General features: G+C 37.0%; 1 protein-coding gene across 1 annotated transcript in view; it reads right to left on the bottom strand.

Moving 5' to 3' along the window:
- LOC145109912 (GDSL esterase/lipase At1g29660-like) overlaps positions 1-25,341 on the bottom strand; it is a 33,184-nt gene extending 7,843 nt beyond the window's left edge. The window contains exon 1 of the mRNA XM_079047029.1: positions 24,985-25,341. Within this exon, the coding sequence (XP_078903155.1) occupies positions 24,985-25,234 (250 nt within the window). The 5' untranslated portion in view covers positions 25,235-25,341. The remainder of the gene's footprint in view (positions 1-24,984) is intronic.
- Between the last annotated feature and the right edge of the window lie 1,515 nt (positions 25,342-26,856).

Below are 26,856 nucleotides of genomic sequence, written 5' to 3'. Positions count from 1 at the left end.
AAATGTGTTTATAGTAGATTTGATGATGCTACTAAAGCTGGGGTGATCATTTGCTTATATGTAGATGACATGTTGATTTTTGGTACCGACCAAAATCAAGTAGATGAAACAAAGAAATTGTTATCATCTAAGTTTTCTATGAAATATTTAGGAGAGGCTGATGTAATTCTTGGAATAAGAATTAAAAGGATGAACAAAGGTTTGGTAATGACTCAAAGTCATTATATTGAGAAAATTCTCAAGCGGTTTAATTTTACCGACTGTTCTCCTGTGAGTACTTCTATGGACCCAAGTTTGAAATTAATGCCAAATAATGGTGTTCCTATTTCACAATTGGAATATTCTAAGGCTATTGGTAGCTTGATGTATGCCATGACAAGTACCAGAACTGATATTGCTTTTGCTGTGGGTAAGTTGAGCAGGTACACTAGTAATCCTAGTGCTCAACATTGGCAAGCAGTGAATAGAGTGTTTAAATATCTCAAGGGAACCATGGATTATGGCTTGAGTTATATGGTAAGTCCTTTGGTTTTAGAAGGTCATTCGGATGCAAGTTGGATGACCAACATGGAGGACCATTCCTCAACTTTTGGTTCGGTATTCTTGCTTGGGGGAGGTGCCATTTCTTGGGCTTCCAAGAAGCAATCTTGCATTACAAACTCGACAATGGAATCTGAGTTTGTTGCGTTATCAGCTGCTGGTAAAGAAGCATAGTGGCTAAGGAATTTAGTCTATGATATTCCTTTGTGGTCTAATCCAATAACACCTATTTCTATCCTTTGTGATAGTGCATCTGCTTTGGCTAAGGCATATACCCAGGTTTATAATGGCAAGTCTAGACATTTAGGTGTTAGACATAGTATGATTAGAGAACTAATCATGAATGGTGTGATTTCGGCTGAGTTTGTGAAATCGCAACAAAATTTGGCAGATCACTTGACTAAAGGTCTGACAAGAGACTTAGTGCACAAGTCTGTAATCGGGATGAGATTAAAGTCCATTTAATTCTATAATGATGAGACACCCAATTCCCTCCTAATATAATGTTAGGAGTTGAATTCAATGTGGAAAGCTCATACTTATAGATTAGAACACAGGAAGTATTCATCCCACGTATGTGTTCGGTTCTGCATGTTAGCCAGGTTGAAGTTTAACTTCTTAATAATTCCTTTGATAAATGTATGTGCAGATACATGGAAAGGAGTTACCTACGTGATTGTGAAGTGTAGCCGCATTTCTAGAGGTTGTGGACTTGACCTTGATACGATCATGAGAGGATTGGGACACACAGCTTTATAATAGTGTCAAGTTGTAATTTGCTAGAAATTCAATAAACTAGTATGCATTTTACTTTCTGGTATTCAAATGGGTTGATGGGTTCAATTATTAGAACACCCTGATTCTCGAGTATTTGAAAATGTATGATACTAAGTGGAAATTCAATCGTTTAGATATTTTCATTATGTACTAGTTTGGTCTGTTTGACAAAGGTTATGTTTGTTCAAGGGTTACACTAAAATGGGGGAGGATTGTTGGTGATTTTAGTGTCACCATGTCATTTTAAGTAACTGGAACTAACATGTAAGCTAAGGGGCTTCATAATTTGTACTTTATTATATGTACGGGGTTGTGCGGAGTGCACGCATGTATAAGATCGAATTAGAAGCCGGTTCGACGATTAGTCGGGGGTCCGGGGGCAGCGCCCCCGGGTCCGGGGTTTCTATAGGGGCAACGCCCCTTTGGCGGGGTCTAGGGGCAGCGCCCCTAGCGAGGTCCAAAGGCCAGAGCCCCTGGCTGGGACCATAGTGGAAAATTCAATTTCTTGAGGGTGTTTATGGTAAAACTAACAAAACTCGTTAGTTTTGGGAACCCTAAATCCTCATTAAATCCGAATTAATATTACTTGCTTCCAAAGCAACTAATGATGGCCCAACCTAATGAAACCCTAATATCGTTTATTGTATAAATGGCTCTTCTTTTCAGAAGAGGGTGACGATCTTAAGCTCTCGTTTTTCATCACACTTTCACAGAATCCTCTAGCATATTGGCTTACAATTTCTGTGCCTAGAATCGTTAGTGTCCACTTGGATTATCTTAGGCTAAATTTCTTGTAACCCAGGCATAGGGTAGATATATCAGTTCGGAAAGTGTATCACGATCCAAGTCGGTATCCAAATCTCCACTACAAACCCTAATATTCCCAACAATCGAACTGATATTTCCTATTCCTGGAGATGTGTGACTCAATCCGCGAGATGACTACCAAGTTTTCCAAACTGGAGAAGTTCGAAGGTGTCGACTTCAGGCGTTAGAAGAAGAAGATGCACTTCATGCTAACTACTTTGAAAGCAGCATACATGTTGACTACTCCAAGACCAGCAGAGCCTGCAGAAGGTGTTTTTGAGACAGCTGAAGAGACAAGAAAGAGACAGAAGTGGGACAATGATGACTACATCTGCAAAGGTCATATTCTGAACGGTATATCTGATGCATTATTTGATATCTATAGTGAAGCCTTGTGTGCCAAGGAGTTGTGGGACACCCTTGAACTGAAATACATTACTAAGGATGCTTCTAGCAAGAAGTTTCTGGTCAGTGACTTTAATTATAAGATGGAAGATTCAAGGTCTGTCACTGAGCAGTATAATGAACTCCTTGGCATATACGGTCAGTTTAAACTGCACCGTATGAATATGGATGAATCCATTGTTGTGTCCACTATCATTGACAAACTGCCTCTGTCCTGGAAAGACTTCAAACATAACTTGAAACATCAAAAGGAGGAACTGTCATTGGTTCAAATTGCTAGTCACATTCGTATTGAAGAATCTCTTCGTGCGAAGGAAAGTGACAAATCTGAAAAACCCAAAGGAAAAGTTGAACCTGGACAGCCCTCGGTTCATATGGTTGAAAACAAACCAAGGAACCAAACCACAAAGGACATGGCAAACGTAAGCAGGAATATGCCCCAAGCAACTCCAACAAAAAGAGAAAGGATCTGGTTTGTTGGAGGTGCAATCAAGTTGGGCATTGCAAGCGTGATTGTCGTGTGAATTTGGGCAACAATGGTGCTGGAAACAGTGGAGCCAATGGGAAAGTGAACGGGTCTTCGGCCCAAGTTAAAAGAGGTCAGTTTTTGACTAACTTTGATAATTCTAATCAGAATTATGTTTATTATGTTTCATTTATCCCTGAATCATTCTATGTGCAGGATGATGATGTTGCTTGGTGGATCGACTCCGGTGCAACCAACCATGTATGCAAGGATAAACGGATGTTTGAAACATTTACTCCGCTTGAAGATGGGTCGGTGCTGAAAATGGGAGACGATTCTTTTATTTCTATTTGTGGTTTAGGTGTCGTGTGTCTTGAATTTACTTCTGGAAAGACAATTAGGTTATTTGATGTTTTGTTTGTTCCCAAGATTCGCAAGAATCTTGCTATCTCTAGTTGTTTGAATTCTGATGGTTTTAAACAAGTTATTGAGTCGGATAAGTTTGTTTTGTCTAAGGGTGGAATGTTTGTTGGCTTTGGATATTTAAATAATAGAATGTTTCTTTTGAATATTGTTGACAAATTATTACTTGTTCGGAATTCTGCATTTGTATCTTCTGCTTCTAATGTTAATAAATCTATGCTTTGGCATGTAAGATTAGGTCATGTCAACTTTAGAAAGATGCATGAGATGTCAAAAGATGGATTAATTCCAGCCTTTGATATGACATCTGATAAATGTAAAACATGCATGCTTACAAAAGTGACAAAACAACCCTTTCCTAGTGTCACTAGAAATTCAGCTTTTTTGGAACTTGTACACAGTGACCTGTGTGATTTCCACTCCACTCCTTCTTTGGGAAATAAAAAATATGTGGTCACTTTTATTGATGACTGCACTCGGTTTTGCTTTGTGTATTTGTTGCATTCTAAGGATGAAGCCTTAGATAAATTCAAAATATACAAAACCGAGGTGGAATTGCAATTGGGCATTTCGGTTAAATATCTCAGGACTGATAGGGGAGGTGAATATATGGATCCCATATACTTCCAATCAGTGGGTATCATTCATGAGACCACGGCACCTTATACGCCCCAACAGAATGGTATTGCTGAACGCAAAAATCGAGTTTTAAAGGAAATGGTAAACTCGATGTTGTCTTACTCGGGATTAAGTGAAGGATTCTGGGGAGAGGCCATGTTAACGGCCTGCTATTTATTAAATAGGGTTCCAAATAAAAGGAACAAAATAGTCCCATATGAACTTTGGTTCAAGAAAAAGCTGAATTTGAGTTATTTTCGGGTATGGGGATGTCGGGCAGTTGTAAAACTCACCGAGCCCAAAAAGAAGAATTTGGGAGAACGTGGAATTGATTGCATATTCATTGGATATGCTGAACATTCCAAGGCATATAGGTTTTATGTAATAGAACCTAATGATTCGGTTTCGGTTAACACTGTTATCGAATCACGAGATGCAATTTTTGATGAGATGCGGTTTTCATCGATTCAAAGGCCTAAGGATCTGACTTTTGGTGCTCTTAAAGATCAAAATTCAGAAAGTCAAGATGGTGGTAATGTGCAAGAACCACAAGAGCTTCGTAAAAGCAAAAGAGGCATGCGAAAAATTTCGGATCCGACTTCCAACTGTATTTGATGGAAGGTTCAAGAGATGAAATTAATCTTGAATACTCTTATTGCTATAGTATTGAAGATGATCCTAAGACTTATCAAGAGGCCATAGAGTCTCATGATAGTGCCTTTTGGAAGGAAGCAATTGATGATGAAATGTCATCAATTCTTGAGAAGAACACATGTGTGTTATCTGATTTGCCTCCAGGTTTTAAACCACTCGGTTGCAAATGGATTTTCAAAAAGAAAATGAATGTTAATGGGACTATTGACAAGTTCAAAGCCCGGTTAGTCATCCAAGGTTTTAGACAAAAACCCGGTATTGACTACTTTGATACGTATGCTCCGGTTGCACGTATTGCTACTATTAGATCGTTGATTGCTTTGGCAAGTATCCACAATCTGGTTATTCATCAAATGGATGTGAAAACAACCTTTTTAAATGGTGATCTTGATGAGGAAGTTTACATGAAACAACCTGAAGGTTTTATTATGCCCGGTAAAGAGCATATGGTTTGTAAACTTGTCAAATCTTTGTATGGGCTGAAACAAGCGCCTAAACAATGGCATCAGAAATTTGATGAAGTTATTTTGTCCTCTGGTTTCAAGACAAACCAATGTGACAAATGTGTTTATAGTAGATTTGATGATGCTACTAAAGCTGGGGTGATCATTTGCTTATATGTAGATGACATGTTGATTTTTGGTACCGACCAAAATCAAGTAGATGAAACAAAGAAATTGTTATCATCTAAGTTTTCTATGAAATATTTAGGAGAGGCTGATGTAATTCTTGGAATAAGAATTAAAAGGATGAACAAAGGTTTGGTAATGACTCAAAGTCATTATATTGAGAAAATTCTCAAGCGGTTTAATTTTACCGACTGTTCTCCTGTGAGTACTTCTATGGACCCAAGTTTGAAATTAATGCCAAATAATGGTGTTCCTATTTCACAATTGGAATATTCTAAGGCTATTGGTAGCTTGATGTATGCCATGACAAGTACCAGAACTGATATTGCTTTTGCTGTGGGTAAGTTGAGCAGGTACACTAGTAATCCTAGTGCTCAACATTGGCAAGCAGTGAATAGAGTGTTTAAATATCTCAAGGGAACCATGGATTATGGCTTGAGTTATATGGTAAGTCCTTTGGTTTTAGAAGGTCATTCGGATGCAAGTTAGATAACCAACATGGAGGACCATTCCTCAACTTTTGGTTCGGTATTCTTGCTTGGGGGAGGTGCCATTTCTTGGGCTTCCAAGAAGCAATCTTGCATTACAAACTCGACAATGGAATCTGAGTTTGTTGCGTTATCAGCTGCTGGTAAAGAAGCATAGTGGCTAAGGAATTTAGTCTATGATATTCCTTTGTGGTCTAATCCAATAACACCTATTTCTATCCTTTGTGATAGTGCATCTGCTTTGGCTAAGGCATATACCCAGGTTTATAATGGCAAGTCTAGACATTTAGGTGTTAGACATAGTATGATTAGAGAACTAATCATGAATGGTGTGATTTCGGCTGAGTTTGTGAAATCGCAACAAAATTTGGCAGATCACTTGACTAAAGGTCTGACAAGAGACTTAGTGCACAAGTCTGTAATCGGGATGAGATTAAAGTCCATTTAATTCTATAATGATGAGACACCCAATTCCCTCCTAATATAATGTTAGGAGTTGAATTCAATGTGGAAAGCTCATACTTATAGATTAGAACACAGGAAGTATTCATCCCACGTATGTGTTCGGTTCTGCATGTTAGCCAGGTTGAAGTTTAACTTCTTAATAATTCCTTTGATAAATGTATGTGCAGATACATGGAAAGGAGTTACCTACGTGATTGTGAAGTGTAGCCGCATTTCTAGAGTTTGTGGACTTGACCTTGATACGATCATGAGAGGATTGGGACACACAGCTTTATAATAGTGTCAAGTTGTAATTTGCTAGAAATTCAATAAACTAGTATGCATTTTACTTTCTGGTATTCAAATGGGTTGATGGGTTCAATTATTAGAACACCCTGATTCTCGAGTATTTGAAAATGTATGATACTAAGTGGAAATTCAATCGTTTAGATATTTTCATTATGTACTAGTTTGGTCTGTTTGACAAAGGTTATGTTTGTTCAAGGGTTACACTAAAATGGGGGAGGATTGTTGGTGATTTTAGTGTCACCATGTCATTTTAAGTAACTGGAACTAACATGTGAGCTAAGGGGCTTCATAATTTGTACTTTATTATATGTACGGGGTTGTGCGGAGTGCACGCATGTATAAGATCAAATTAGAAGCCGGTTCGACGACTAGTCAGGGGTCCGGGGGCAGCGCCCCTGGGGTCCGGGGTTTCCAAAGGGGCAGCGCCCCTAGCGGGGTCCAAGGGGCAGAGCCCCATAGTGGAAAATTCAATTTCTTGAGGGTGTTTATGGTAAAACTAACGAAATTCGTTAGTTTTAGGAACCCTAAATCCTCATTAAATCCGGATTAATATTACTTGCTTCCGAAACAACTAATGACGGCCCAACCTAATGAAACCCTAATATCGTTTATTATATAAACAGCTCTTCTTTTCAGAAGAGGGTGACGATCTTAAGCTCTCGTTTTTCATCACACTTTCACAGAATCCTCTAGCATATTAGCTTACGATTTCTGTGCCTAGAATCGTAAGTGTTCACTTGGATTATCCTAGGCTGAATTTCTTGTAACCCAGGCATAGGGTAGAAATATCAGTTCGGAAAGTGATATCACGATCCAAGTCGGTATCCAGATCTCCACTACAAACCCTAATATTCCCAACAACACACCACACACTTATTCTACTTAGCATTTTCATTATTGGAATGTAGAACTTACATATCAATATAAGACCTTAACAAAGCAACTGTAAAGTTCCCTTCCCCTTTAGGGTTGCATCTCCAATTATCTTTCTTTGACGGATCTAACTCCACACTATTAACTTGGTCCATAAGATTTTGAAGTTTCTTTGTTTCGGTTGTGTCTCTAATTTGTCTCTTACAGTTCTATCTCCATAGTCCATTCAAAAAACATTCAACAACCTTGCATTTTGTACTCGTTTCAAGATTAAAAACTCTAGGAAAATAATCCTTTAAACTTCTTTCCCAACACCACATGTCCTTCTATAACTTAGTTTCCACCCATTCCCGAGCTTGATATTAAAGAGCTTGAAAAAATCAATATTTTTATATCTTAAGTTAAAAAGTGAATAAACAATAAATTTCCATGTGCATCCATGTGTTATACGGATTTTATCTTCGGTAATAAGACCATCTTCACCATTAATGCACCATTAGACTTTACGTCAAAGGGCCTTTTTATCTAACTTAAATCTTTAAATCCATTTTTGCCACCAATGCTCTTTTTAGCACATGGAGACTACCTACACTGAGCCCACACTACTAGAATATAGGCCTTTAATGACACGCAAACAATGACACACAACGATTTATGATACGCAAAAGTGTGTTCCCTAAAAATAATCTCATCTCTCCCAAAATTTGAAGGATTTAAGGCACACATTTTTATGTGTCTCCTAAAATTAGTGTCAGAACAAAAAAAAAACACGGATGGCACCCGAAATAAAAAGCGTGTCGTATAATCAGATCGCTTTATAATTTTTAAAATGAACGCGCGTTTAGACTATTTATCTTATCAAAAAATCACAGGGACCATTTTCTAGGGTTTGTCAATGATGGCTCCGTACCACGTTCGCTAAATCAACTCCCCTCCTGAAGGTGGTGACCTTCAACAACATTCTCTACCTCGAATCACCTCTTGTCGATGACCTCGACTCATATTTTTCTACCGGCGACCTTGGGTTCACCTCACCTCCTAGAGACTGTGACGAATGCTTAAGTTTACAAGCCCTAGGTCTGATTAAGGTATGTTTTCGTTTCGAATTCCGTGAGTTATCAGAGATGATGGATCAAATTTTTTTCGTTTCGAATTCTGTTCATTTGTCATCAGATCTACTTCTTTATAGCGAAACAAGTACTGTATCAACTTTCTCTAATGTAAACGAGTCAAGATCTTCCCCCGGGCCACCATTCTGAGCGTATATATAAAAAAACATCGTCATTTGAATTCAACTCGTTTGAAGAGACACATTTTCTCTCTTGCCAAAAAATGGAACTACCTTTGCTTTGATATCAGATCTGGTGCTTTCCACTTCATTAAAGTATCATGTATTGCATCTGAGTATAAAAATTCTAGCTTTCGTTGCCCACAACGTTTTGTTTCCAACTATGTTGTGATGATATGTATGCAAATTTTGGTAATGGCACAAACTGGAATATAATCGTTGGCAAAGAAAACTAAAATTTTCCATTATCATGAATCTCCTTTCACATTCCTTTCTAATCCATCCTCATCCCCATGGAAAAATCGATTCCATGTTTCTTATAATTTAAATTGTTTTGGGTTCTTTATTAGGCTAGCGAATCAGGTTCCATTTTGGGGTTAATCGGTATCTAACATCTCTTTTCCTGATGCGAAGTCGGGTTCATGGTTTTTCCATTCGTTTGTGTGTTATGTGTTGTAGACGGAAGTCCGAGCAGTTGAGTTGTCGATTGCCTCTTCCAAGCTTCCTACCACCTCCTTCTAATCAAAAGTAATTTCTTTGTACCCTTCTTTTTTCATAGTATTGAGGACATCAAGAACTTTGGGGTAATTCCATTTTAATTTTGGAAAATGGTCATCAGCCTCTAAGGAAATTTAAGTTCGATTTTATATGTTCTAATGTTACTGCCATGTTTATGCTCAATTCAAGCAAGCCCACTTCTGTTTTCCTGTTTAAACAGTGACGTTGGCTAATATTAACATATGATTACATATTGGTTAGGTTTTTTAATTACAGGCATTGAGTTCTTTTTTAATTTGGAAAGAATACAATCTGTATCCAGCCTCCATCTTTTGCTGTTATTTTCATCAAGAACGAGACGCCCATAAAGAAGTGTCAAAAATTGAGATGTTATCTTTTATAGAAGTAATTTAGATTGATTTTAGGTCTGGCCATCCCTCTTTGAGGTATGTGCGTTAATTTGTTGGTAAATTTGGTACAACATTGCATACCCTGATTCAACTGTCCAAGGAGAAATTCAAAATGACCTAAATGTATATTCCTCTTTTACTATGTTTGTTGGTAACTTTACTATGTTTTTTGATGGATACTCAAACTTTTAAATGCATACATGCAGTCCATTACTTTTTAGCTATTTGATTAATTTGTTACTTTTGGTCTACGGTCTTCTGTTTCTTTTAATAGGGATGAACAACTTTTAATGCTACCAACATGTATTTGAATTGTTTCAGTGCTCATATCTGATTGTTGATGTTAGTTGCCCATATATGATGTTATTGGATGAAATTGATTGTTTTGGTATATATTTGTTTCTATATGTTTGTATTATGCGTAAAAGAATATCGTAAAGGCACGTCGTATATGCATATCGTAAATGATTGTTGAAGTTTATGACACGCAAATGCATGTCACCTTCATTTATAATAGGGGCTTTAATGATGCACAATGCGTGTCCTAAACGCGCGTCGTAAGGTTACGACAGGCAAATGCATGTCGTCTTCCTTTATGACAGGGCCTTCATTGATACGCATTGCGTGTCATAACTGCGCGTCGTAAATGCGTGTCATAAATGTGCGTCGTAAATAAATGACTCGCAAAAGCGTGTCGTCTCTCGTTATGACAGGGCCTTCCTTGACACGCATTTGCGCGTCGTCTTAACGTTTTATGACACGCATTGCGCGTCGTAAAAGGCTGTTTTTCTAGTAGTGCCACCTTTATCCTTATCTGACATTACTTTTCCCACTAGACGTGTGGGATTTTACTTACTTTATTTGTACTTCCCCAGAAAACATTATGTGAAGACTTTCCAGCTTGCTAAGCATACCTTTTGTTAGATAAGGTGTCTAAGTCCATAACTATTTCTGGTATGTACTTGACCCAATTTGGCATGGTCCATTTGGGTTACATGGCATCAGACATTTGGATAGACTAAAATGAGAGAAATAACACTTATGGTTTACTAATATATTATAAGTTCTAATATATATTAATAATATTATTTAATTAGTATTGATCAAGAATTAATTTAGAATTAATTAAGTGATAAAAAAGGTGACTAATTAAATATATGGGTTGATTGTGTAAATCATCCATACTTGTATAGTGGGCTAAATGCTCCATGGATTATCAAGTTAGGCTAAGACCCATAGGATGCTCCATGGATGCTCCATGGAGGTGTAAACCCATGGATCATGGAAATGAAGAGTCATGTTACATTAGGGTTTACATGGTGTAACCCTAATTTTAACACACTATATAAGCAACATAAAGCTCACCAAAATCGACTAGTAGAAAGAATAGAGAGGGCAAACCGATTTTAGAAGTGTTCTACATTTCTGTCAAGTCATTCCAATAGCATTTGGTGTTGTGTGAGACATTTGAGGCATCACACTTGGGGTGGTAGGCTCATAAGGTTTTCAAGGAATCCAAACTACTACAAGGTATGTCTTCTAGCTAACTTTTACATTAAAAGTTCCCCATGTATGCTAGATAGGATTATGAACCTTGGAAAGTCAATTTTGCATGTATCTTAGTCAAACATAGATCCAAGGTTTCCAGGGTTGCATGAACACCTTAGGAGTGTTAGAATGCTTAAAACCCTACAGTGGTATCAGAGCCTAGGCTTGTTTGTTTGATACTTGATGCAAAATAGCTGAAAAAGTCGAAATTCTTGCTGTCTGCACAGGGGACTCGCCGAGTCCATGGGGGGACTCGACGAGTCCAAGCGTAAATTCAACCAACTCGGCGAGTCAGTTCTTGCACTCGATGAGTTGGCCAGGCAGAGTGCAGATTTTCGATTTTTGCTGCTGGAAATGGACTAGAAACATTACCCTAAACTGTTTTGGTCTTATAAAACTTGTTTTAGATGGTGTAATGGTTGTTCTAATCCATTTACAATGGCTAATATCAAAATTCCATGTTTATATGTGTTCATATGTTCTTGAAATTTTGATATGAATATTCATGTTCTTATGAGTTCTTGCAAGATCATAGGAATTATGTGCTATTGATTGGTAGTTAATTCATGATCATGATGTGTTTTAATGGAGTCCATAACTTGTCATCAAGTTTTGGATAACCAAAAGTCACTTTGTAATAAATCCATTAAAAGAACACATAAGTTACAAAAAAATGAAGAGTCTTCATTTTTAATAAACAATAACTCATAAGTTATGAATTGAAAAGATTTGTAAAGTTACAAAACTTGCCCTCAAGTTTTAGAACATGTAAAGTCATCTAGTAAACTTTAGTTCCAACCCCTAAAATTTTAAAATTTAAAATTCAACCTTTATACTTTATAATATTATAAGTTAATAATATATATATATATATATATATATATATATATATATATATATATATGTATATATATATATACATATATATATATATATATATATATATATATATATATATATATATATATATATATATATATGTATAAGATCAAGTCTTTTTACCATTAGTAGGCCTCATTCACGAAGCTGATCTATAAGGGGGGTATAAGGTTGTTGCCTATAAAATGGCAGCTTAATGGGTGTCCACTCTCACCCACCGCTTCCTTGATCGGTGGAGGGTCGTTAGCCGAAGGGCCAAGACAATGACTTAAAAAATTCTCATTAAAAATATAATGATTATAATAAAGTAACTAAATGTTTTTATAAATTCCCAATCTTAGTTACTTTAGGAAAATGTGAATAAGGTGCTAACCCATGAAATTACACTTTGCACTCTGATTAAGTCGTTAGTGGAGCGTATGTGGTTAACCGGCACACTAACTTGGACTTAACAAGGTAGGCAAAGGGTGACTTAAGGTTTTTCATAGGTCGGTAGAGCGCGTGTGGCTAACCGGCACATCGATTGAGTGAAAAACATTAAGGGTACCATGTAATTTGCATGGTTACTTCACACCTTGTTTTGTGATCCTCGGCATCCCAATCACAAAACATGAAGGGCACACTCGAGATTGAAACATGCCATTGAAAAGTTCAATGAATCTCAAAAGAATCTAGGAGTTTCTAAAAACCAATTAAAACCTAATAATTTCGTTTTTCATGTTGGAAATTGGTGAATCGTCATTCACCTACCTTTCAAATATGTTATAGCTTAGATTACGACATCCCTCTTCTAAGTTATAATATATTGGATCCTAGCCTTAATATTACATTTGGGTGTTTTATTAAGGACTATCTTTATATCTAATCTAAACTTGTTCTCTTCTTTTTCAGATATCTTCCAATAATGCTGATTCTGGCTCAAACCCTACCGGCTCCTTCTCTCTCATGAATCTTTGTGGGAGAGTCATCTTTGATGGATCCAAATTTATGGATTGGATCAGGAACATCAGGATGGTCACTCGGTATGAGGACAAGGAATATGTCCTCGACAAGGAGCTTAAGGTACCCGAGCCGTCTGCTTCTCCTGAGGAGGTCGTTGAATATGAGGCACATGAAAGAGATGCTACCAAAGTGGCATGCATCATGTTGGCCACTATGACAGCAGAGCTCCTAAACTCCTATGAGGACTACTATCCTTTTGAGATGCACCAGGATTTGATGGACCGCTACCATCAGAGTGCTCGTCAAGAGCGATATGAAATCATCTCCTCCTTGATAACAACCCGGATGAAGGATGGTGAACCCATCACGGGCCACATGCAGAAAATGCAAAGGTATGTGGACCGTTTTCTGAAGCTAAATGTGAACTTCCCTGAGGAGTTAGCAATAGATATCATTTTTCACTCCTTACCATCGTGTTATGATCAATTCCGCATGACATACCACGTGAACAAGGAGGAAATTACCCTCAGCAAGCTTCAAGGACTCCTAAAGACTGCTGAAACAGGTCTTAAAGGTAATTCGGTTGTTACCACTCCTACTCCTACTCCAAACTCTGCCCCTGTCCTGGCAATCGAGAAAGGTAGAGGGAAAAAGAGGAAGAACCCTTCGAAGGGTACCAAGGGTAAGACCCTTGATGGCTCCTCTTCAAGTGGAACCAAGAAAGGTTTCGTCACTCTTTCTTCTGACCCAAAAGAGGTTGAATGCTTCTATTTCCATGAAAAGTCGCATTGGAAGCGGGACTGCCCAAAGTACTAGCAAGATATTAAGGATGAGAAAGTGAAACCCACCCATGCAGGTATTTACACAATATTATCTAATAACTCACCCTATTCTAACTCTTGGGGTCCTTGATACAGGATGTGGAATTCACATATGTTCTGATTTGCAGGGACTAAGAAGAAGTGAGAATGTGGAGCATGGAAAGATAAACTTGATCATGGGGAATAGGAAAGCTTCACCTGTCACCAATATTGGAGTTTATTCTTTGTTGCTAAGTAGTGGGTTTACATTAGATTTGAATAAATGTTGTTACTCGCCTGAAATGGCAAGAAATATTATTTCCTTTCATGCTTTGTACAAACAAGGGTTTACCTTTTTCTTTTGATAATGAAGTTGGTGGAATAAATGCTTTCTTTAATAATGTTCTTTATTTTAAAGCATTACTTTGTGATGGTGTGTATGAAGTTGTGTCTGTTGTAGATAACCTAGGAAATAATGGGTTGTGTATTGATTCTTCTAACAATAATAACTTGGATAAAGCATCATTATGGCATTGTCGTCTTGGACATGTAAGCAAGAAACGCATAGGCCAACTCCAAAAGGATGGAGTCTTTGAGTCATTTGACCTAAAGTCAGATGATAGTTGTGAATCATGCTTACTTGGAAAAATGACAAAGTCACCCTTTACTGGTTCTTGTGCAAGGGGTGAAGGTTTGTTGGATCTAGTGCACATAGATGCGTGTGGACCCTTCAAAACTGCCATAAGGGATGCTAATCGTTATTATGTGACTTTTACAGATGATTATAGTAGATATGGTTATGTCTACTTAATCAAGCATAAGTCAGAGACTTTTGAAAGGTTTAAAGAGTTTAAACAATAAGTCGAGAATCAATTGGGTAGGAACATTAAGATGCTTCGATCCGATCGTGGTGGTGAGTATCTCAGTACATAGTTCCTCGACTATCTTAAGGAATGTGGGATTGTCTCACAATTGACACCTCCCAGGACACCACAGATGAATGGTGTGGCTGAGAGGCGTAATCGAACCTTGTTGGATATGGTTCGTTCCATGATGAGTCGAGCTTCGCTACCAATCTCATTCTGGGGGTATGCCTTAGAGACTACCGCCCATATCCTTAATCTAGTCCCCACAAAGAAAGTTGCCAAAACTCCTCATGAGATGTGGACTGGAAAAGTTCCTAATCTAGACCACATCAAGATTTGTGGTTGCGAGGATTTCGTGAGGCGGGAGACTCACGATAAGCTCGAACCTCAAAGTGAGAGGTGTATTTTCATCGGCTACCTATAGAAATCCTTTGGTTACCTCTTCTACAGACCCAGTGAGAATGTGGTTTTTGTAGCAAGGAGGGGTGTCTTTCGAGAGAGAGAGTTCATAAGCCAAGGAAACAGTGGGAGGAAAATTGACCTCGAAGAAATTCGAGAGTCAAGTGGTGAAGGAACTTCAAACCCAACAGTCAACCTGAGGAGGAAACTCCTGTTGATCCAATTGACGAGTCTGTACCTCTGAGGCGTTCCATAAGGGTTAGGAATGCACCTGAGCACTACTATGGTTTCCATATTACTGCGGAAGGTGAGACACTTATCAGTGATGAAACACTGGTAAATCTGGATGAACCTAACAATTATGCGGAAGCCATGACAGGCCCCGAGTCTGCTAAATGGAAAGAGGCAATGGACAGCGAGATACAGTCCATGTATGACAATCATGTTTGGAACTTGGTTGACAATGTACCAGGTCGCGAGACAGTTGGGTGCAAATGGATCTTCAAGAAGAAGACCGACATGGATGGTAATGTACGCACGTATAAGGCGCGACTGGTTGCAAAGGGCTTTTCTCAAACTCCAGGAGTTGATTATGATGAGACATTTTCACCAGTAGCAAAGATTAAGTCTATTAGGGTCCTGTTAGCCATTGCTGCATTTCATGATTATGAAATATGGAAAATGGATGTCAAAACCGCCTTCCTTAATTGAAGTTTGGCTGAAGATGTTTACATGTGTCAGCCAGAGGGTTTTGTCTGTACAGAATACCCTAATAGAGTGTGTAAGCTTGAGAAATCCATCTATGGATTGAAACAAGCACCTCGCAGATGGAATCTTTGTTTCGATGAGAAAGTCAAAGAGTTTGGCTTTTCGAGGAGTGAAGATGAATCTTGTGTATATGTCAAGGCTAGTGGGAGTATAGTTAGCTTTTTGGTAATGTATGCGGATGACATACTACTCATAGGAAATGACATCCCAACCTTGCAGGAAGTGAAGTCCTGGCTTGGGAAGTGTTTCGCTATGAAAGACCTAGGAGAAGCTGCCTATATTCCAGGGATAAGGATTCTGAGAGACCAGAGTAAAAGACTAATTGGACTTAGTCAGAGTACCTACTTGGATAAGGTGCTGAAGAGGTTCAACATGCAAGATTCCAACAAAAGGAGAGTTACCCATCCAGAGTAACGCCAGATTGAGTAAGACTCAGAGCCCAAGTACCGAGGTTGAGATAGCAGAAATGAGTCGAGTACCTTATGCTTCCGCTATAGGCTCGATCATGTATGCTATGACTTGTACTCGTCCTGATGTGGCCTTTGCCTTGAGCATGGTCAGCAAATATCAGGGGAATCCTGGCAAGGCTCACTGGACTGCGGTAAAGAATATCCTCAAGTACCTGCGGAGGACTAAGGACTGGGTCCTTACCCTCGGTGGGAGTGATGACTTGAGAGTTATAGGGTATAGTGATGCTAGCTTCCAGACTAATAGGGATAATTTCTGCTCTCAGTCGGGCTGGGTCTTTACCTTAAACGGAGGAGCAATTACTTGGAAAAGTTCCAAGCAGGAGACAGTGGCTGATTCAACTTGCGAATCAGAGTATATAGCAACAAGCGAGGCTGCAAAGGAGGCAATATGGCTGAAGAACTTCATTGGAGACCTTGGAGTTGTACCAGCTATTAAAGAGCCAATGGAAATTTTCTGTGATAGTGAAAGTGCAGTTGCCTTAGCGAAAGAACCAAGGGATCATGGGAGATCCCGACACATCGGCAGAAAATACCATTTCATCAGACATCGAATAGAAGAAGGACTCCTCGTGGAAAAGAGGGTATCATCGGATGAGAACCCAACAGATCCCCTCACGAAGGGACTGTGTAGGGTTAAGCATCTCTAGCATGCGAGGCACATAGGGCTGAAGGATGATATTAGTTTTAGTAGTTAAATAGCTCTGAAATTTGTAAAGTGTAATTGACATTTGATGATGGATAAAAGTGGCGTTTATTTATGAGTAAAGTGTTGCTATCTTTTGTCAATCGTTTACTATTATTTCATTTGCATGTTTTGACTTCCAGAATAATTATGTTATGTTGTTTCATATTTTTCAAATTCTCCACAGTCGGTCATATGTTGGAAGTAGGTATGAATTAAGACTGTCATGGGTTGGCTTGTAGAGGTCTAAGATGTTGGACATAGCTACAACACTCATGAGTGCTCATAAGTTCTGAGTATTGGACTCAACCCACGCTCACTGGTATCACTTCATGGAATTTATCTCGAGTGATCGTGAGACGGTAATATCATATAAATCTTCAAAACTAGAGATGACTTGTTGCCTATGAGTTGGTTATACATTGATTGTACGAAACCGCATTGGTAACTCGATGTTAGAAAATGTGCTTTTGTGTGTGATTCAACAAATAGTAGAACAAGCATATGAGTCAAAGTTTATCTGTTCCTTCTTGGATTAGAAGCGATATCTGGGCCCCTCGATGATTTTGTTTTGACCTATGTACCGGGCCCGCTCAGAACTAAATTGATGTGTTCAATTAAGTTCTTTGTCAAACAAATCGAAAATCGAGAAACAAACTGCTAGACAATAAGTAAGACAGTGTTCCATGTATTTGTCCGGCTGATATCTAGAACAGAGGATTATATGATCACTTATCTTAAATGGCGTATCATCATCATCTCAGTTCCGAGAGACCTTGAAAGAGCTACGATTGCTGATCGGTTCCTGAAGTCATACTTGCAGTTATAGTTATTAGACTTATCCAAGTGGGAGACTGTTGGATAAGGTGTCTAAGTCCATAACTATTTCTGGTATGTACTTGACCCAATTTGGCATGGTCCATTTGGGTTACATGGCATCAGGCATTTGGATAGACTAAAATGAGAGAAATAACACTTATGGTTTACTAATATATTATAAGTTCTAATATATATTAATAATATTATTTAATTAGTATTGATCAAGAATTAATTTAGAATTAATTAAGTGATCAAAAAGGTGACTAATTAAATATATGGGTTGATTGTGTAAATCATCCATACTTGTATAGTGGGCTAAATGCTCCATGGATTATCAAGTTAGGCTAAGACCCATAGGATGCTCCATGGATGCTCCATGGAGGTGTAAACCCATGGATCATGGAAATGAAGAGTCATGTCACATTAGGGTTTACATGGTGTAACCCTAATTGTAACACACTATATAAGCAACATAAAGCTCACCAAAATCGACTAGTAGAAAGAATAGAGAGGGCAAGCCGATTTTAGAAGTGTTCTACATTTCTCTCAAGTCATTCCAATAACATTTGGTGTTGTGTGAGACATTTGAGGCATCACACTTGGGGTGCTAGGCTCACAAGGTTTTCAAGGAATCCAAACTACTACAAGGTATGTCTTCTAGCTAACTTTTACATTAAAAGTTCCCCATGTATGCTAGATAGGATTATGAACCTTGGAAAATCAATTTTGCATGTATCTTAGTCAAACATAGATCTAAGGTTTCTAGGGTTGCATAACACCTTAGGAGTGTTAGAATGCTCAAAACCCTACACCTTTAAGGATATAAAGCATAGAAAACAAATAGACTTCAAGGTTTCCAAGAACATACTAAATGAGAGTCAATTTATCTCCTATAGGGATTGCATTCACCTTCCACAAGGAAAGTCTTACAAGTGAGCAATTAACACAATTGTATTTATCAACCATAAGAATAGTTATTAGTATAAAATAATACTTTGTCTAATTTGTGTATATCTTGTATTTATCTTATTTTTCACATGATACCTCTTCTCATGTATCAAAAACTAATGGCGCACGTTGATGGCTCGTCTAAAGCTCCATCTCCAACCATCATTCAAAAGGGTAAAGAAGTCGTGAATCTATCCTACACTACCTGGTGCGATAATGATCAAAAGGCACTAATCATCTTAAACTCCTCTCTTTCTGAGGAAGCTCTTTCTGAAGTTTTGGGTCTCTCAACCTCTACTGAGATATGGACTACAGTCAAACATGCCTATAATCACTCATCTGTTGAGCAGGTTCAAAGTCTTCATGACCAGCTTAGACAACTGATAAAGGGTTCGTCCTCTGTTTTTGAGTTTGGTAGTAAATTCAAACGTCTGTGTGATCAGCTCTCTACAATTGGTCACCCCATGGAACATATGGATAAAGCTCACTAGTTTTTATGTGGGTTTGGATCTTCCTTTGAAAATTTCTCTACAACAATACGGGTTTCTCGACAGGAATTAGTATTTCATGATCTTGTGTGTCAATTAGAAAGTCATGAATTATTTCTCAAATCAATTCATGGTTCATCTTCTTCACCCATTGTTGCTTTTGCTGCTGATTCTTCTCGATCAAACAACTCTTCTTGAGGTCGAGGTCGATTCTCTTCTTCTCGTGGGAATGGTCGAGGTCGTAGATGTCATTCTCCATATTCTCAGTTATGTAGAAAAGAAGTGCATTATGCTAATCAGTGTCCCAATCTCGCCTCTTATGCAAGTCACGCTCCTTCCCTTGATGCTAATCTTGCTAAGGCATTTCACTTGCAATGTCATGTTTCTAATTTGAATCCAGATTGGTAAGTTGACTCGAGAGCATTTGCTCACATGACATCCTCTGCTAAACACTTATAACATGTCTCTCTTGTTTCGGGCAATACGACTGTCACCTTTGGTAATGGTCATACTTTAAATATTTTGCATAAATGTCATTCTAATATTTCTCATGAGATTAAGTTGTGTGATTTCTTGGTAATGTTAGCAAGAACTTATGGTCTATCAGCAAATTTACTATTGATAACCTAGTAGATGTTTTGTTTTCTCAATCGTATTTTACTATTCAGGATAGGAAAACGAGACAACCCCTAGCAAGAGGCATATGTGAAAATGGATTAGATGTTCTTCAAGATGCACATCAAGCTTTGGTTGCTATTTCATCTATGAAGGCTTCGTACGAAATTTGGCATTGTCGTTTAGGGCATGCTGCATTTGATACTATTTCTATTTTGAATAAATTAGGTTGCTTGTCTGTTACATCCGTTTTACGAAAACCGATTGTTTGTTATTCTTGTAAATTCTCTAAAGGACAATGCTTACCTTTTCAATTAAATGATGAACATTCTTCTAATCCATTATATTTAGTTCATTGTGGATTTATAGGGGCCTTCACCTGTCTCTTCAACTGATGTTTATCGCTATTATTTGGTTTTTATTGATGATTGCTCACGCTTCAGCTGGTTTTACCCACTAAAAGGTAGATCTGGGTTTTATACAATATTGGAAACTTTTCTAAAGTTTGTACATACTTAATTTTCACAAAAAGTCAAGGTATTTCAAAGTGATAAAGGCACTGAATTTGTTAAATACTGTTCGCAAAATGTTTGAGGACAATAGGACTTTTCAGTTTTCACTGTTTATTTTGTCCTTATATTCCGTAGAAGAATGGACAAGAGGAGAGAAAACATTGTCACATTCTGGAAACCGGTTTAGGCAATCTCTTCAATTCTCATGTTCGTGCTCAATGTAGGGTTGATGCATTTAGTACGGCGATCTTTATCATCAACAATTTGCCAAGTAAACTTCTCGACAACAAAACTCCATTTCAGATTTTATATTCATGAGTTCCGAATTATCAGAATTTTTTAGTTTTTGGTTGTCTTGTATTTCCCTATCTACGGGACTATGCTAAACATAACCTGTCACCACAAAGTCTTCTGTGTGTTTTTCTTCTCTACCTTCTCAATATAAAGGGTATCGATGTCTTGATCCAGTTACATCTTGGGTTTTTATTACTTGTCATGCTTGTTTTGATTAACAAAGCTTTCCCTTTGCAAGTTCGGGTTCATCACAAGAGTTGGACAGCCTCTCGTTAACATCATTTACTCTTGCTTCACCGGTATAGCTTAATATTAAGGATATTTATGCTCATTCTCACACACAAAGTTCAAAGTTCCCCAATTTGCTCTTATTTTGCTACTCATGTTGTTGGTGAACATTGCCTAAATCGTGATTCATATTACGTTCGACATAAGCCTGATCCTGTCGCTATTCAACCTAACACGTCAGGCACTAGTCCAATGCAAACTTCTCCTATGCAGTCCCCACTTGTGTCTGAGACCATTTCTGATCAGCTCACTCAAACCGATATGGTTGTTCCTTCGGTTTCGCATCCTCCAACATCTCCTAGTGATAGAAATACACCTTTCGGTCATGTTTCTTCCACTCATCATATGCAAACTCGTTCAAAATCCAAAATTTTTAAACCTAAACACACAATTGATCTTGCTTTCACCACTCATCATCTGTTATGCTTGGCTTTATTTGCCTCTCATGACTCTAAAGGATTTAAATTAGCAGCAAAAGATCCTAAATGGATGTTGGCCATGCATGATGAACTCAATGCACTCAAACATAATGATACATGGGTATTGGTACCTAAACCTAAAAACAAAAATGTAGTTGGTTCAAAATAGGTTTTCTGTACGAATACAACTCAGATGACACTATTGAACGAATCAAAGCCCAAGTTAGTACTTAGGGCTTCACACAAGTTCTGGGTCTAGATTATTTACATTCTTTCAGTCTTGTAGTCAAGGCTGCTACTGTTCGTATCGTCTTATCGCTTGTTGTTATTAATCAGTTTAAACTTCATCAACTTTGTGTTAAGAATGCCTTCTTGCACGAGCATCTTAATGAGACCATTTGTATGGAGGAACCTCCCAGTTTTGCTGATTCACAGTTTCCTGATCACGTTTGTCAGCTCAAAAAGGCTCTTTACGATCTTAAACAAGCTCCTCGAGCTTGGTTTCAATGTTTAAGTGCTTTTCTTATACGTGATGGATTTACTTGCCGCAAAGCTGACACATTATTGTTTGTTTTCAAACGGGAATCATGCATCACATATCTTTTTGTCAATATTGATGATCTTATTATGACCGAAAATCAAGAAAAAGTTATTACTTCTTTCATTTGTCGATTACACCAATAATTTGTGATTAAAGATCTTGGTGAGTTAAATAACTTTCTTGGTTTAGAGGTGGCTTATACAGATGATGGTTTATTCATGAGTCAATCCAAGTATGCGCGAGATATTCTTAAACGAGCAACCATGCTTGATTCTAAACCGATTTGCACGCCTCTTGCTCCTAATGAGACATTGATTTTAAAAGGTACTCCTTTTCACTCTCCAAACCTGTATCGGTCTCTGGTAGGTGTGCTTCAGTATTTAACCATTACCAGGCCAGATATTTCTTATTATGTGAACCAGCTTAGTTAGTTTCTACAATCTCGTACCGATACACATTTTCAATGTGTCAAGCGCATACTTCGATATATTAAAGGCACTTATTCGTTTGAGATCACCTTCCGGAAACCAGATGATGTTGCTATTCTTGGTTATTATGACGCTGAGTAGGTTCGTTGTCTTGAAACTAGGCGCTCTATGTATGGTTATTCAATCTTCTTGGGTGTTAATGTTGTTTCATGGAGTGCTTAGAAGCATCCCACTGTCTCTCAATCTAGCTGTAAATCTAAGTATCGAGCCATGGCTAACACTGCAGCTGAGATTGTTTGGATTACACATTTATTGCAGGAACTATACGCACTGCCATCAGTTCAGCCAACACTTCTATTTGACAATCACAGTGCCTTATTCTTGACTCAGAATCTGGTCTCACATAAGCGAGCTAAACAAATTGATTTGGATTATCATTTTATACGAGAGCTTGTTACTTTTGGTAAGCTATACACCAAATTTGTTTTGACCAAGCTTTAGGTGGCATACATCTTTATGAAAAGTCTTCCAAGATCGCAGTTTAAATTCTTTCGTGCCATGTTACGATTGGGACCACCACCGTTTCGCTTGAGGGGGGATGTTAGCCTAAAATAATACTTTGTGTATATCTTGTATTTTTCTTATTCTTCAAGTACCATTATTGTAAGTTGTTGTTATATAAATATACATATATCACACCTATTTTGGTGGTAAGATTTACCACAATCACAAGAGTGGATCCTTGTTTGCCCCCATCAATATTCAGAAATTTCTAGACAATTTCAAACACTTTTTAAAGCTTACAAGGATAAAAATTCCTTCCCAAAACACTTCTACTCGTCCAATCAAATATTCTAGCCTCGGTTGACTCATGATTGAAGAATCCCACAAAGATCAAGCTACTACCAAAAATGTTCACCATCTTCATCATCCATCACCATGTTGGCTAATTCCTCACATGATCACAACCCGAAGTAGTTTTGATTTATTTTATCGTATTATAAAGTAGGTTTGAACCTTTCAGATTCGGTAAACAATGTGTCTGGATTTTTATATTTTTTAATCATTCCATGATGTTCCATTACATTGGTTTAAAAAATATTTGATTGATTTGAGCGTAATAAGTTGTAATCTTGATTTATATCTTCAATCATTAAAACCAATGTTACCATATCCATTCAAACTATAGATGAGCTTTAGAACTAGATCGGTTAGGAACCAAACAAGAACTAGTTGATATGTTGTAGATGATATGCTGGCTTCTGGGGCCTTTCGATGATTCAATATTTAACGAAAATTTGAATTTATACATTCTAAAATGAAGTACGAACACTAAATTACATGCTTAAAAAATCAAATAATTTCGATTTCATATGAGTGAGTTACACACATTTTAAAAAGAGAGACAAATTCCAAAAAGAAAAAATGAACTGCTGAAATAGAAAGTATGCAATATTAATATGTTGTCTTCCGGGACCTATAGTTGATTCAATATCTAACAAAAATACATGTTTTTATAGTCTAAAATGAAGTATAAACTCCAAATTACATGTTAGAAAAAAAATTAAGTAATTCAACTTCATATGAGTGAGTTGTGCATATCTAAAAAAAGGGGACAGATTCAAAGAACCAAAAAAAAATTCTAAAATATAAAATATGCAACATTGATATTCTATGTCTTGGAGTTTGTATCTGATTCAATATCTAACAAAAATATGTGTTTATATACTCTAGAATGAAGTACAAACACCAATTACATGTTGGAAAAAAAATCAAGTAATTCTGATTTCATATGAGTGAGTTACACACATTTTAAAAAACGGGACTAATTTTGGTTTTTTAACCGGGTTTTTTAGAACCGAACCCGTATTAGAACCAGAACCGATTTTAATAAAATTAAAGAACCAATAACCAGACCTTAATACTAAATCGGGTCCGCTCCCGGTTCTGTTTTGGTTCGATTCTAACGGTTCTAAAGCTCATCTCTAATTCGACATCTTCCGCTTTTGGTTTTCCTTTTATCTTTTATCTTTTATTTTTATTTCATTTATCCTTTGTTTCCTTCATTTGTTTCGTTCGGTAGAAAAGTTTGTGCCAACTTTTCCAATTTCTACCTATTGAGCGATAACTCAACATCTCTTTTTCATTCTTTCCACATACAAACTTACTTATCGATCTAACAATAAGATAACATTTGTTCATAGACATGTTGTATTTTAATCCAGGAAAGATTTGTGATCAATAAGTAATTCTTCATTTTTAAGTAAGAGTTGTATCTATGAAAATATGTTATTAATCCAACTGTTTGGTCTAATTTTTTAAAATCAAGATGTGCATACCCAGCTAGATATATATAGGTAACGCCGACGAACATTAAAATATTTCTATTTTCTTTAATATAAATATGAGACAGACAAAGAATAAGAGAATCATTTATTGGTGAACTAAAAGCAACAACGCCACCAACTTTTTGTAATAAGAATAAACAAAAAAAAGATACTGTTATAATTTGTGCATTTAGTATTTAACAAAAACATTCATCTTTAGAATCCGTTATTTGTTTTCTTGACTAGCATAACTAAAGGTATATACAATTCACAAATGAAGATCATCAAACAAAATAAAAGAAAGAATGAGAGAATATTATACCGATGATATCTGCTGAGGTTCGACCATTCGTAAACCTGCCGGTATTACCATGAGGAAAATCAATCCCATATGGCGGGTAATTGACTTTACACTTTGTTTTCAGTTTATTGTTGTTGCCACTGTCGACCAAGGAGTCTCCAAAAATGAAGTAGCATGGGACTTGTGGTTTGGAGGAGACCACAAATGCTACTACGTGTAATAACACTATAAATGCATGGACAAAGAGTAATCGGTCAAGCTCGAAAGCCATTATAGTTGGAGTTTGAAGATGAATGATGATAGCTCCGAATGCAAAGCAAATGCGAGGATATTTAATTTGTCTTAAAAGAAATAGAGAAGGCGAGGTGGACAATTGAGTTATTTTGACAACTACTAACGTGGGAGTTTGTTGTACAAATCAAGTTATTAAAAAGCAAAACGGTTTTCTAAACCATCACATTTATCATGTATTCTAAACTAACTAGATTGTATTTCTTTTAATATTAATTGTTTTAAATGGTTAATTTATGAAAAATCAAATAATCTCCTGATTTTTCATCCTATTAGAACACTTAAAAAAATTAAAATTATGACATCATATTTAATAATATTAATAATTTTTTATTATACTTGTCATCATTCAAAAATCATAAGAGAATAGATAATAAGAAAAAGTAAAAGAATGTTTAATTACTTCTAATTTATACACATTCTAGGTCTAGAACGAAGTGAGACTTTCACAAAGTTTGCTTCCATCTCGCTGATAAGCATCTTTTCACCACTTCGTGTCTGCAATACGTCATGGACTTTGTGGGTAAAAGCAGAGGGAACAACAAAAGTGATAAGAAGTGCTTCTCGGATATGATCCTGTGGTACATTCAAGTTCGCAAAGCTATGCTCACTACTAAAAAAAGCGCTATTTCCGATAGACATATGCCTAGGAAATTTCTAGGAAAACAGCGTTTCCGAGGAAATACCGAGAAAATCCTGTGTGTAGGTAAAACCCTCCTAGGAAATGCTTTGAAAGGGATTTTCGAGGAACTTTCTAACGCATTACCTAGGAAATTGTTTTGTCGGAAGTACCGAAGGTTTTCCTAGGAATTTTATTTCCGAGGAAACTCCTAGGAAGATTATTTCCAAGGAATTTCCGAGGAAGAATATTTCCGACGAATTTCCGAGGAAGTTTAATTCCGATGAATTTCCGAGGAAATTTATTTTCGAGTAAATTATTTCTAACGAATTTTCGAGGAAGTTTATTTCCGACAAAATTCCGAGGATTATTTCTGAGGAATCTCCGAGGAAACTTATTTTCGGGAACTCCTAGAAAACTTTCTTAATAGCTTTTTGTGACACTTTTACGTGACAGAAGTTTCTAGGAATTTCCGAGAAACAGTGCAGTTATAAAAAAATATTAAAAACAACACAAAAAAACCAAAAAATTTAGCCTAAAATGCAGAAAAAAAGAAAAACTAATACAAAAAAACTAAGTTCATTCCATATATCTAGAAGTCATACAAACGTTTACACTTTAGAACATAAGTTTCAACAATCATGTAAACCAAAAAATCTAGAAGTCTTAAAAACGTACAAACTTTTACAACAAATAACCTAAGGAGCATTCGATGGATTGGATTGATTGTCGGGACGGTTATTAGCGTCATATCATCTCATGAACTCGACCATTTCCGCCATTTGTTTTTCCATTTGTGCTTGTCTTTCGGCCATTTCACCATTTTGTCGGGTTAACTCGGCATGAGCTTGTTCTAATTCCCGGACCTAAAAAAATGTTAAAAGAAACATACATACATTAGTAACATAAAAAAATAGTAAAAACAAAGTATATATTAACATTTTTATCTATTATAGCAACATACATTTCACTAATAAATGGAA

Source organism: Lactuca virosa, chromosome 4 (genome assembly GCF_052849685.1).
Source record: "Lactuca virosa cultivar CGN04683 chromosome 4, Lactuca_virosa_CGN04683_v6, whole genome shotgun sequence".
In the NCBI taxonomy this organism is placed as follows: Eukaryota; Viridiplantae; Streptophyta; class Magnoliopsida; order Asterales; family Asteraceae; genus Lactuca; species Lactuca virosa.
Note: the sequence above shows the minus strand (reverse complement) of the source record. Positions and strands in the feature narration are given on the sequence as shown.